At 45.4% G+C, this 12,934-nt stretch overlaps 1 protein-coding gene across 1 annotated transcript; it reads right to left on the reverse strand.

The window, feature by feature from the left end:
* Window positions 1-8,854: 8,854 nt before the first annotated feature.
* On the reverse strand, window positions 8,855-10,615 carry GADD45G (growth arrest and DNA damage inducible gamma). The gene is made up of 4 exons (XM_086868033.1): window positions 10,382-10,615; window positions 10,151-10,252; window positions 9,831-10,044; window positions 8,855-9,526 (listed from the first exon to the last, which is right to left on the reverse strand). Exons 1-4 carry the CDS (start codon window positions 10,432-10,434, stop codon window positions 9,416-9,418), a joined length of 480 nt encoding a protein of 159 aa, XP_086724159.1. The 5' UTR covers window positions 10,435-10,615; the 3' UTR covers window positions 8,855-9,415.
* Window positions 10,616-12,934: the final 2,319 nt, after the last annotated feature.

Below are 12,934 nucleotides of genomic sequence, written 5' to 3' on the forward strand. Positions count from 1 at the left end.
ATGTTACTCCAGAAGCTGAATCAGGTGGCTGCTTTCTTCTGCACTTATCATTAATGGTAATTTTATCTCCAGCTTGTGGAAGGAACTGCTGCTTCTGAAGTTTCCCACTAGTGTTCTGATATTCTTCATAGCTTCAGGGAGTAATGGGGAACTTGTCCATGTTACACTTTTTAGCAGACAAGCAATTGGCTCAGTGTAGATAAATCATCTGGGCAATGGGGAGCTCTGTGAGGCTGGGGCAGAGAGGAAACCCACTCCCCTCCCGTGGGGCTGTACAGTGGGTGGACTGGGTGGTTTGGCCACGTTGGGGCTCCTGGGGCTGAAACACCCCTGAGGCCACTACACCTTTGGCTTCTCAGAGTGTGACAGCAGTGACAGCAGTGACCCCATCCTGCTTCCACTTCAGCCCCTGCCAAAAAGGCACTGCAGAAACCTCAAGAGGACAACCAAATCTTACGGGCAGGCCCCTAGAAAGCCTGCAGCTACCTGCTCCTGGACAGGGAAGCTGCACAGATGTGTCTGAAGCTGTGGGCTCTGCAGCGACTGCAATACAGGATGTGGGCCTAAGGAGGAGAAATGCAGGTTTGGGAGGTGGGGAACCAGTTCTTGCAAAATGTCCTCAACCAGCCAAGGCTTGTAGGGTAACGTCAGCACTTCTGGGAACAGAGCATGCTCCAGCATCTTCTCCACAGGGTCCTCCTGGATCTGGCCTGCATGGGTTTATTACTATAATTACACTGCAATTTGCTTCAATGACATACCACAGTAAGTTATTAGTTATTCAGGTGAAGGTACAGAAGGGCCAGTCAAATATTTACCTTGTAAACAAAGCATCAGTGCAACAAAGCATTCGGATCCATGTGGATGCTCTCGTGTAACTGGCGTGATGCAGTGTGATGCTGTTATAACATCCACAAGCTCTGTGCCTGTTTTCTCCGAGATGCCTACTTAAAGACTGATTGTGCACGCTGCCAGATTCTGTTTCTGAAGTTGAATCATTCAGAAATCCTTTCTCCAAAGATGATTTTCTGGAATGTGGAATAAGTTATGAGTACATGCAGCCGGCTTGGCACCAGACAGGACACGGGTGTTCTCATCTATCTGGATAACAGCTTTTACAGATCTTCTAGGACTTGGTTATTCTCAAGAGTTCTGGTCCAGCTGGCCCAAACATTCATTGTGGAGCCTCATATAAAGTATTCAGTCCTGCAGTCATAGGCATGGGATGTCTCTTTTTGTCACCAAACTCCAGTGACCATTTTAATACCTGAATGGCTCCCACTCACACATCTATCTACAGTTGTTCTTCCCTAAAAGGGAGTTTCACTGCTCCTGCATTCAGGCTAGGTAGAGCACCACTAAGCTCCTCTGGCAAACCAGAAACAGAGCAACATGCATTTCTTAGTGGCTAGATATGGAATATTTAGGGCACCAAAATTTTATTATACCATTGCTTTGTAAAACTCCTTGCTGTGTTACTTTTACCTGCTTGGTAAGCTGCTCTTGCTCAACCCCTTCCTTTCTTGCTCGAATAAATTCATTGCTACCTCATTGACTCCTGCATGTCAGATGCCAAACCATGAGCCCTTGACACCAAGTGAACTGACAACTGTTGAAAACACAGCACAACAGAAATAGTTGTTTGAAAATGCAGTCTAGAAGTACGTGCAGAGGAGGTACAAGAGTTGAGAAACCCTTTGCATGGTTTTCTGAGGGTCGCTATTGTTTTTCCACTAAATGACCTGCCCTATGGGAACTGTGCAACACAGGCAGACCTTCATAGCACAGTATCGAGTTTGTTGGTTTGTTTCCTCTATTGAAACACTCAGGCTTGCTGAGAGAGGCAAACCAGGGAATTCCATTCTGCAGCGGTGTTCTAGTGGTAAATTTTCTTCTGACAGAAGACAGAGCAGAGCACACAGAGACAAAATACAAGCCTATTTATATAGTGTCAGATTTGAATCATTCTGCATCTTCTTCCTACGTTTATAAGAGCCAATGCTTATGGGTGAGAAGATATTTGCATACACCCTACAAGGATATGTGTACTATGTTAGTCAAATGCAATGCTTCTTTTCTGGAAAAATGTCCAAATTATTTTACAAGTACAACTACCATGATTCAGTGCTAGTGTTATTTATCTACTTTTTTTATTTAGCCAGCCAGCTCCCCCAGTGCTTCTCAGGGCTTAGCTCTAAATTATGAATTATTTTACATATTATATATATATCTTGAAGAGAAGAAAAATATAGAATTCTAGATCTACCTTAGCATGGGGATAAAAACACAACATATTTCCCAATTAAACAATACTTTCACATGTTTTACAGGCCATGGAGAATGGCTATATGCCTGAAAGCTGATTTAGATGTTATAAAAGCAAAGCAGCACTTTTTATAAAGTTATTAAAATCAAGAAACCAGATTCAGAAATGGAAAACATCTCTTTCCAGAGAGCCATGCAATCTACCTTTGCTGTAAATTAGACTTGATGGCCAGATGGTTGGAGAGACCTGGAACAATTTCTGTCACCACTTTTAATAGGCAGAAAGCATGCTTCTATTACCTGTGGCCACATAACACAATCAAAAGCACCTGCTTTTACACTTGTACAATACAGTCTGACTTCATGAGGCAGTGACCTATGCAAGGCTGAGCCTGTTGTCAGCGGGACTGAGTGATTCCAATCCCAGACAAGGTAGGCTGTGTATAGCCCTTCTATCATTCCTCTGCAGGAGATGTAGCTTCCAGACAAGATGGTCATTTAGTACAAACCATGCATTGCTTGTTACTGCTTTCTTCATCCTCTAATTCTGTTTGTTTGAAAAACTACAGAACTTTTTTTTTTTTTATAACACTACAGAAACAGAGCAGAAAAGTGAGACAGAGAGAATCTCTGCATTGGGGAAAAATGCAACTGATACTTTGGAAAAAGTATCCTTCAATTTTTAACCACAAACAGCTTAATTCCTCACATACCATAAACATACCTTCAACAGCACAGAAGCACTGACTGACATTAATGCATTTTTGTTGCATTAACCCCTATATCTGGGAAAACAGCTTAGAGTAAGCAGGTTGCTTTAAACATAGGCAGACGTAAAGCACAGAAATGTTATACAGGACCAAAGACAAGACCACACTGGTGTAACATCCCATACTCTCTCACTTGGTAGCCACAATCTCTTACCATGCAATAAGATGCATCACCTTGCACTTACTATATTTTAAAAATTGTTTGTGGCATTGCTACAACTTAATTCAGGGATTCAGATCTTAATGTAAGGTTTTCTCTTGGCGTATGGTCCTATTCATCCTCATGTCATCTGGAAATCATCTGCAAGCATTTTGCAGCATTGCACCTGTGTAGAAAGTCCAGCTGCATAATGAGTGGCAACTGGGGTGGACAGGTTCCACACAGGGGCCAGCCCCTGCTTTGGCCAGCACAGATTCATGCCGTGGCTTTCTGTCCTATGGGGTGGCATAGCAGTGGGGCGGGAGCTTGTGGCTCATCAAGCCACCTGCTCCTCGGGCACAAAGGCGTCAGGCCAGGAAAAGCTGTCCTGACGCTGCCAGTTGGGCAGTGCTGGCCTATTACAAAAACTACCTTTGGCAACCACTTCTAGAAATAGTCCCATTCATCGTTCTTGCCTCAGAAACAATTAAATTCAGCAAGCTGCTGCCAAAGCAGATTTTTAACCCTGTTAATTCAAGAGCATGCAATTGTTTAAAACAAATTGGTATGTGTATTACACTAAAATCACTCCTTTTGTGAAAAGTAGGCCAACGTACTTCTCTTCTTTGACTGCCAAGGCTTGCCTATTTACTCTTAATCAGCAAATAATTGTACTGTATGTACCTCAAGTGTGGTCCCGTGAACTGAATGCTCAATGGCAGCTGGAAAGCATTAGATGGTCCCTTAGACTATATCTTCTGGCTTGGTTTCTTCCGAGAGAAATCCTGTTTGCATGGGCCAGCTCTGTTCTGCTGTATGAACCAAAGCAGGCTAGCAGGAGAAGATGCACAGATTCATTCCAGCCACTTGACTTATCCAAGCTAAAACATTTAATGCAGCTGCACCCTTGCCATACACATTCTTAAACAGACAAGCAAGGCCTCAATCTGGTAAGCAAGTTTATGGCTATGCAGCTAAATAAGTTGATTGACTGGAGAGTTTTGGCTCTGGACTCACAGTTCAGTATGTTTGTATCTAAATGCACTTAGTACATGTCTTGTTTCTGCAATACAAATTTGAAATTTAGCTATTTGTGCATTTAAATAGAGGTTACTAAACACCATTGCTTTGTGCTGGCTTCAATAGGATGTGAAAGCTGTTGCAGTGCTACAGCTTAGATACCCCCAAAGGGGAATAGGAATAAGAATTCCCCAAAAGGGAATAGGAAGCAAAACTCAAATTCCCCACTGAAAATTCTTTAATTCAAGGTCTAGTGGGAGAGAAACTCCTTGTTATATTAAAATTCATATTACATGTTCTTTGTTAAACTTTGTCACTATTATGCAATTGATTATAATACATGGTACTTCCTACCAGGGTTATAACAGCTTTTGTCAAAATAATATTTTTTTTTAAATAGCTATTTTTCTTGCCAGTTGTAGCACAGAGGCAATATGAAAACAGAAACTAAACTTCATGTTATTTTCTATAGCTATCTCTCAAATCCAGGGGAAAAAAGCAAGCAAGCAAGCAATCAACCAAACCAAGTCAAAAAAAAACCCAAACCGAAACAAAGAAAAAAAAATAGTTTAACAAACTAATTTTGAATTAGCAGCGTGTGTTGATACTAACATTGCAAGGTCATGATTTCAAAGTAAAGTCAGCTTTACAGAGAGGATTATACATACAGAAGGAAATAACTTTATATTATTTTCTGGCATAAAAAGAAAATAAGCATGGCAAAATAATCATACGCCAGTGCAGTGGAAAACTGGAGGAAATATTTTAACCACTGTAACTGCGATGTATGAGATTTGATGATAGTTTTAAAGACATCGATGGATTCAAATCGATATTTCACATACATTCCAATAGTCACGATGCTGTGTATAACACTATCTTATTGCAGAATGATGCAGGATACAAGCATTCACTCATTCAGTATGAAATAATTATACAAGAACACAGCTTTTTCAATATCCTATTGTTGCATGTTCAGATTTTACTGAGTAAATCGTAGCTGCCATCATGAGATAGACAAGGAATAAGCAGGAATGAAAAGCAAGTTTCATAAAAATCCTGTAGAAAGAATGGCTCTGGTGGGGTGCATGTACTGTCTGTACAGTTCCATCCCTCTGCCAGCCTTGGATCCTGCCACTGCTGCTTTGCAGTGAATGAAGTCTTGTGGATGCAGTCATGAGCTCAGCTGTCCACAACGTGTGCCCCTACAAGGAATACAATGGTCACACATCCTTCTCCATGCATCTCTCTTGGACACGCATGCAATGGCATTTGCTTCCACTTGTAAGATACTGTCTGCATATTTACCATGTTTTAACATGGGCACACACTGCTCTTTCCTCCTGATGTCAGGGAATCTGAGAGCTGGCATAAATAGGTTTGGTGAGATGAGCCAGGTCTCCCTTGCATGTCAGACAGCAGTGCCATGGCATGTTTCTGACACTAGCAATTTTGCAAAGACCTTCTCCTTACAGAAGAAACATTAATTTAAACAGCCTCCACCTATAACTAAAACTCTACCAGTCTGCAGAAATCCAAGCTCCTTTCCTGAGCATCCAGAGCTATAAACACTGTTTATATCATCTAGCATATGCACAGATTTTATGCAAACTTTATTTTGTGCAATAGTTTGCTTTCCTCTTCATAATATTCCATTTATTATCTTCCTTTTTGTATTTTCTTCTCAAAAAAGAAAAGGAGAAGAGGAAACATTGTTTACAAAACTGTGTGCTGGTATTCATACATATATCCTGATAGGATGATAATGCAGTTAATATAGTGCAAAGTAAAACTGTCAGGCATCAGAAGAGATGACTATCTATAACCACAAAGAGAGAAAGGTAAAGTGATGCACAGAAGAGTAACAGGAAGAAAACACCATTAAGAGAAGGAAACCACATATGAAGGGAAATTCCTGTCAGTCATTACCATTAGGTGGTAAAATAGATACGTAGAAAAAATGCAAAGCTGTTGCTCAAAAATATTTGAAATTAGACTTTACGCATCACTTCATTAAAAAATACACCTAGAAATAGAGTCAGCACAATACCAAAGCTGATGATGACAATATTGAAAAACACAGTTTTTATCACCTAGTAGCACATGAGTGAAGAGTCTGATGAAAAGCAAAGCCAGAAGCACCAGCACTCTGTAACTACACGCCATGTTGTGCACTTTGTGCCATGTCCCTCAGCTGGTCATGTCCTAAAGAATCACCTTTATTATTAACATCTATTAATTTATGTCTCCCCCCACAAGAGCCCCTTGACGTGGCCACCATGGCACAGCACAAGCCAGCCTGTGCAGACTATGTGACACAGCTGGGAGGGGGTGTACCTTGGCAGAGCTCCCAGTGGTTCTGGAAACCCCTAGTGCCTCTCTCCTGGGTACTTCTGTTTTCTGGGAAGGCAAAGTACTCCAGGCATACTGATCACAGACACAAGAGACTAGTGTTCCAGCCTCCAGATCTCCCAGGTACTTGACAAAACATCCTGGACATCTGGTGAGCCAACCATCTCCCGACCAGCTGTCCCCACTACAGTCAATAATACCCAAGTCTACTCTCTATCTTTAACAAACGTATAGTTGCTCTTTGCGCAATTATATATCTGAGAATGTAAAGATGTAGATACCAGCTGCTGAATTTTTGCTACATTAAGTAGCGTTGATCATTACAGATACTTGCAGCAGCACATAACTTGCACGTCAGAGCTGCCTTTGGTTGCAGCGCTGTATTAATAACATTTGCAGGCTAACTCACTTTTGTATAATTTGCAATGGTCAAGAAGGTATTTGAGGAGAATTGTATAGATCACTAAAATAAGAAATTGTGTACCTCTCATGGGGCACAGCTTATATTTTCACAAGGCTGAAGGTCGTCCTCCCATCTTTTATGAGACGAGAGGAAACATCCTTACAAGGGTATTTTGGTGTTGTTCCACTAATTTCATTGCTTGCTGCAGAGTGTACTCCTTCCATAAAAGCTGGAAAGTTAAAACTTCCCACCAGTACCACTATGACTACTGCCTCAGTAGATAGACCAGTTACACTTACTCTCTGCTATACTTCAATGATTTATGTAGTTGTCTATATGCGTGAGAACTTCCTTTTGTCTTCTCAGGCTTGTTTAAAACCACTCAAGGCTGCAAAGTACTGCTTACACCTCACATGAAAGTTGATTTCAGGACAGTCCACTTTAATCTGTTCTTGGCTCTGAGTACTGATTAGGCCCCAAGCAAAGAGCAGAAATATGTTTGTTGGCTGTAAAATGAAGAAACCTGCATATGCTAAGAGAAAAACATAAAAATGTCTAATAAAGCACCCACACTTGATATGTTCTATCAAGGCAACTGCCTTAAAGGCAGTTTCTGTTATCACAGCTGCCAGGGCTGTTTATTCTCTTACTTTTCCATGTGACTTCTCTTAAACTCATAGACAGACACCAGTTGCTGAGAGCAGGTTAAGTAGAAAAACAGGCTGTGCAGAAACTCCAGTATCTTAAGTGCAAAAACGAATACTTTCAGCAGTCTGAGGCCCCTGCAGTGTTTACTTCAGTCTAAGCTCTGGTCATGCTGCCAGCCTGCAGCCTCTTATGACACAGTAACAAAGGCCAAGCACTGCTAGATACCTCCTGTACAAGGAAGCATATTCCAGGAATGCTGGAGCTGAATTTGAACTTCCCTTATCAGGAACAATGAAACTGAGAGCAAGCAGCTTCCTTGCTCAAGTGGAAATGACCACTTTTCAGCAAGTGCTACTGTCAATCACTGCAAGACAGCCCAGAGGAAATGCAATTGTGATAACTGAGTGGTTTTAGTGCCTATAAAGGAAGTGAGTAGTTTAGCTTTCTTGCTCTGTGGAGAAGGGGTTATTACTGTGCCATTTTATGTCAAGTCCTGGAGCACATGCACAGTTTGTGCACAAAAATGGGGTGATGTTTTCCCTTTTAACATAGGGCCAAATCAACCCACCCATATTAACTTTTCATGACAAGATCTCTAAAAAAGGCCACACCATCCTAAAATTGTTTTGGACTTAATTTGGTGTTGTCATGCAATTAGGTTTCACAAAATTGGCTTCTGGACTGACAGCTTCTATTGTTACAGCATATGGCAATCAGAGAGCAGCTTGTGGCAGATGTGATGTTTATTCACCATTTGCTAGTTTTAGATTTAATGATGTCATTCTAATCAAAGCAAATGTTAGATGTGTTTGACATCTAAGGAGTTTTGCACCCCCCTCATCATGTTTGAGCCGCTTCTGTCAAGTGGAAACATGCCAGCTCTGAATGCATCTAAGTCATATTTAAGAACCAATGATGCAATTTACTGGAGGTCTGTATTCTAAAAATCCATGTTTCTAACATGCATTGTGTTCCTCCAGCAGACTACAAAGACCTCCTATTACAATAAGTGAGCTCATTAGCCATGCAACTCCTTAGTCTTGCAAGCTGTTGCGATAAGCAGCTGTTGCAAGAGGGTAAAAGGTTGAATTATCAACTTGGACAGAGCAGCACTTCATTCAGCCAGCCCAGGAAAGTATTTTGAGTAATAACTCCATTACTGTGGAGTAGATCTTTGACTACAGCACACAAGCAAAACATCAGTGGTATTTCAGTGACATGCTTCCCCACACCCAGCAAGCAAGACACTCCCAGAAATTAATTGTCAAAAATTTATTATGAAAGCTTCAATAGCAGCAAGTATTTCAATAAAAGTTATTGCGGTATTAAAACAGATCTGCAGAGTGACCCAAGAGGCCTGTTGAAGTCTGTCTGCTTTGGAATATCTGCATTTGTCTTAATAACCAATCCCCAATACTCCATAAATATTGATACTTTCTCCTGTGTTTTGCAGACAGCACCAACAGTTCCCAGTTACAGTACTCTATCCAGTCCTTCTGGAAAGTTTTGGCCCACTTCCCTCAACTTCCCCTCTCCCTTCTGAAACAGCTCCACATAGCCAAACTTGCAATACTTCTTTCAGTTCCATGGTATGTCAGCCTCTCCACGGTTGCAGCCTACTGAGGCTCACTGGTGAGATGAGCTGTTTTCCTCTTTCTCCTCTGTAAGAGCCCACTGCATGCCAGTCTGAGCGACTTTAATCCAGTCTCTTGACCAGGCTAATCCATGGAATCAGCAGCTTGTTGCACATTTTGGTGAATGCACAGCACGTTGAGAATGCAACAAAGGTTTCAGCCTCCCCAGTGCACCAGGTGACCATCACTCAGGCAGGGGGATAGTCGGCACCCAGTCATTGAGATTTCGGCTCTCTTCGCAAAACAAGTTCAGCTTCTCCAGAGCTGGGTCCTTCCAGCCTTCTTCATTCGGGTTCTGCAAGAAAGAAAAAAAGTTGCACACGGTGAGTACTGCCCGCCAGCTGAGGTCATCGTAATATTTACAGAAGCATTAGCTTAAGACTGGAGGCACTTCCAGAAAGTTACTGTTCTGACACAGACAAGACAGGAAGCAGAGATGCTGCCCTTGTGGACAGCAGAGGAAATCCAGTTACGAGAAGTTCTGCCTCCTCCTACTACAACTACTCAGCTGACTTTCCGTGCGCCAAGCGCTTTCTCTGTGCCCAGAGCAGACTCGACCACCCGCAGACGGAAGAACGGGCCGCCCGCGGGACACCCACCGTGATGAGGATGCAGTGGAGATCCCGCGGCTCCCCGGAGTCCTCGCTGGGCCCCACGATGGCCGCCAACTTGGCCACGTCGTTCACACGCACAATGTCGATGTCGTTCTCGCAGCAGAAGGCTTGGATCAGAGTGAAGTGGATCTGCAGGGCGATGTCCCCCTCGTCCTCGTGGTCCGCGGCCAGCACGCAGAACGCGACGTTGTCGGGGTCGCTGCAAGAGGGGAGCAGCATGATGAGTCCCGCGGTCGGCGCCGGCCGCCCCGCAGCCCCGCCGGGCTGACTTAACACACTCCCCCTGTCCCCGCCGCTCTACTTACACATTCATGAGCTTGGCCGACTCGTAGACGCCGGCGGTGAGACAGCCTCGGCGCTGCGCCGACACCAGCAGCTCGTGGAGGGCCGAGCCGGCGCCCTGCATCCTGCGGGCCGGGAGAAGACACAGGGTCAGCGCGGTGCTGCCGCCGCCACCACCACCACCGCCGCCGCCGCCACCCCGAAACCGCCCGCTATCCGCTTTCCTCGGTTCCCCAGTGCCCACCCGCACGTACCAGTCGTTGCCCGCAGGCATGGGCTGCTGTCCGTGGATCTCCTCCAGAGTCATAGCAGTTACTCCCCACAGCGCAGTAGCGGCTGCTCCCCCAGCCCTCGCTCTGGGCACCCCGTGAGCGCTCTGAAGCAGCAGCTGCCAGGCGTGCGCTACTTATAGCCCTCGCGAGCGCCTCCCGGCTTCCCATTGGTCGGCGGGGGAGAAAGGGGCGGCTTTATTATGCTAATCGGCGCGCGCCGGAGAGGAAGCTCGGGGGGGAGAAGAGGGGGCCGGGAAAGAGCGGCTCGTGCCGGGAGGCCACGTGGGGCTAGGAGGGGGGGCGCGCGCAGGCACGCGCCGGCCCGAGCCAGGGGTGCCGGCCCGAGCCAGGGGTGCCGGCCCGAGCCAGGGGTGCCGGCCCGAGCCAGGGGTGCCGGCCCGAGCCAGGGGTGCCGCGGTGCCGGTGGTACCGACCCGAGCCAGGGGTGCCGCGGTGCCGGTGGTACCGACCCGAGCCAGGGGTACCGCCGTGCGCCTGCACGCGCGGCCTCTGCCTGCACACCGCCCGCCGGTAGGCACTGGCATTTAGTAGCGTGATTTGTGTCCAATACTTGGAACGGAAAATCTGAACAGTGCAGGGGAAATTTATTAAATAAATAGATAAATAAATAATTGGTTCTGTTAATATGGTTCCTGCAAACGTGAACGCCGCGAAGGGACAGCTCCTGTAACCAGCAGGGCAGAGGGCAGCTCGGTAGAGAAGGTGCTGGTCAGTCACCTGGTGATGTTCAGCTGCAGCAGAGCCCCCCGGTGTGTGTGAGCAGCAGCATGGCCAGCCGGCCGAGGGAGGTGATAATCCCCCTGTGCTCAGCACTCACGGCACAGCAGCAATGCCGCCTGTCCGGTTTGGGCAGCCCCAGCAGGGGAAACTCATCGATAAACTGGAGCAAGTGCAGATGAGGGCACCGAGGTGTCCAAAGCTGCGGCGCTGCCCTGCTCTGCAGCCTGGGGGACCAGGGCCAGGGCAAGGCAAAGTTTGGACGGCAAACTGCAGTCCCCAAAACCTGTGGAGCGATTAACACCAGGGTCTCCACAATAATGCCAAGTGGGAGGCAGGAGACAATGAGCCTAAGGCGAATCAAGGGTCTCAGATGGGATGTAAAAAAATCCTTTCTCCCTGAGAACAGTCGAGCAGCGGAGCAGGCTCTCTCTCCCTGTCCAGGGAGGCTGTGTAGATTTCATCCGTGCAGGATTGCAAGCCCCGATGCAGACCTGTTCTGAGGTCACTGATAATCTTTCTGCAGCCTGTACTGGCCTGTAATCCTTGTGGGACTGGGGGGGGGGGGGGGGGGGGGGAGAGAAGTGTGTGGTGGGCGAACAGATTTTATTTTCAATCGGGCTTTGGGCTTTACTATAAGTAGTTGTAATTTGGACAGTGTATCCTTCATAATTAATTCAGAGTGAAACGAGTGTGATTGCTGAACTCAGATTTGAACCTTTTTGTCAGCGAACCAAGCAATAATAAAACACATATCCCCGCTGTGAATGAGCACAGTCTAAATATTAAAAGGCAATTTTTCACGTCCCTCCAGCGTCTGACACGCATAGGTTGGAACTCCCAGTTAGCACTGTCTCCACCGAGAGACAAGTGCTTCAGAGCAGCCCCAAGCAGTTTCACAGAGGTTGTGGAGAGCCACCTTGGGGTAACTTGTGCTACTGCGACCTGTCCACACCGACTCCAGCGAGTTGCACAGATGGATCTCTCTAACTTGTCAGCCTTGCTGTACCCTAGCCTGCAGCCGCATTGTCCCCGTTCGAATACGCCGAAACCCGGGGATGCCCTTTCCAGTACCTCACTGGGAGTCCTGGAGGAACCACGTCTTTTCTGTGACTGTATATGCTACACTCTGCTCTGTAGTTTCAGTCTCTTTCAGCAACACAGCTCCCAAAATGCCTCTCAAACTGAGCCACTCTAATGAGCTGCCCTGTTTCTACTTCCAGTTGTTTCTAGTTAGTGCCCTGGTGACACTACAGGTGACAGCATTCGACCCGGCAGTAGTCACTTGGTGAGTTTCCATTTTAAACTAATGACAGCATAGGCATGATATTTGCCAGATACATCCAGCCTCTCTAAGAATACTTCTCTGATGTCTACAGAGCTGTCAGTACTGGGGAGAAAACTCTTTGCTGTAAATACCAATTCTCAAGCCTAAAAATCTTTTTTACCCTTACTAACATTCAAAGGCATTCTTGCTTTGGAAACCAAAGCAGTGACCTGTCAATCTGAATTTGCTTGAGAAGGGCAAAAATTCTTAGTTTGCTTTCTTTAAAAGAGATGTGAGGAGTTCCTAGAAAATTATCTCCTGGCCTGTATTCAGGCAAGTGCAATTGTCTCCACTTGCTGGAATTAGCATTATGTACATAGCATGTACCTTTCATTCTCAAAAGATAAAAACCCTTCATATATCTGCATTTTTTTTTTTCCTTTTTTTTTTTTTTTTTTTTTCCTCTAAGCATATAAATGGGGATGAATGCAGAGGAATAGCTTGAATGGTTAGACACATTAAATGGTATG

This window comes from Cyanistes caeruleus, chromosome Z, assembly GCF_971803275.1.
Source record: "Cyanistes caeruleus chromosome Z, bCyaCae1.hap1.1, whole genome shotgun sequence".
Taxonomy (NCBI): domain Eukaryota; kingdom Metazoa; phylum Chordata; class Aves; order Passeriformes; family Paridae; genus Cyanistes; species Cyanistes caeruleus.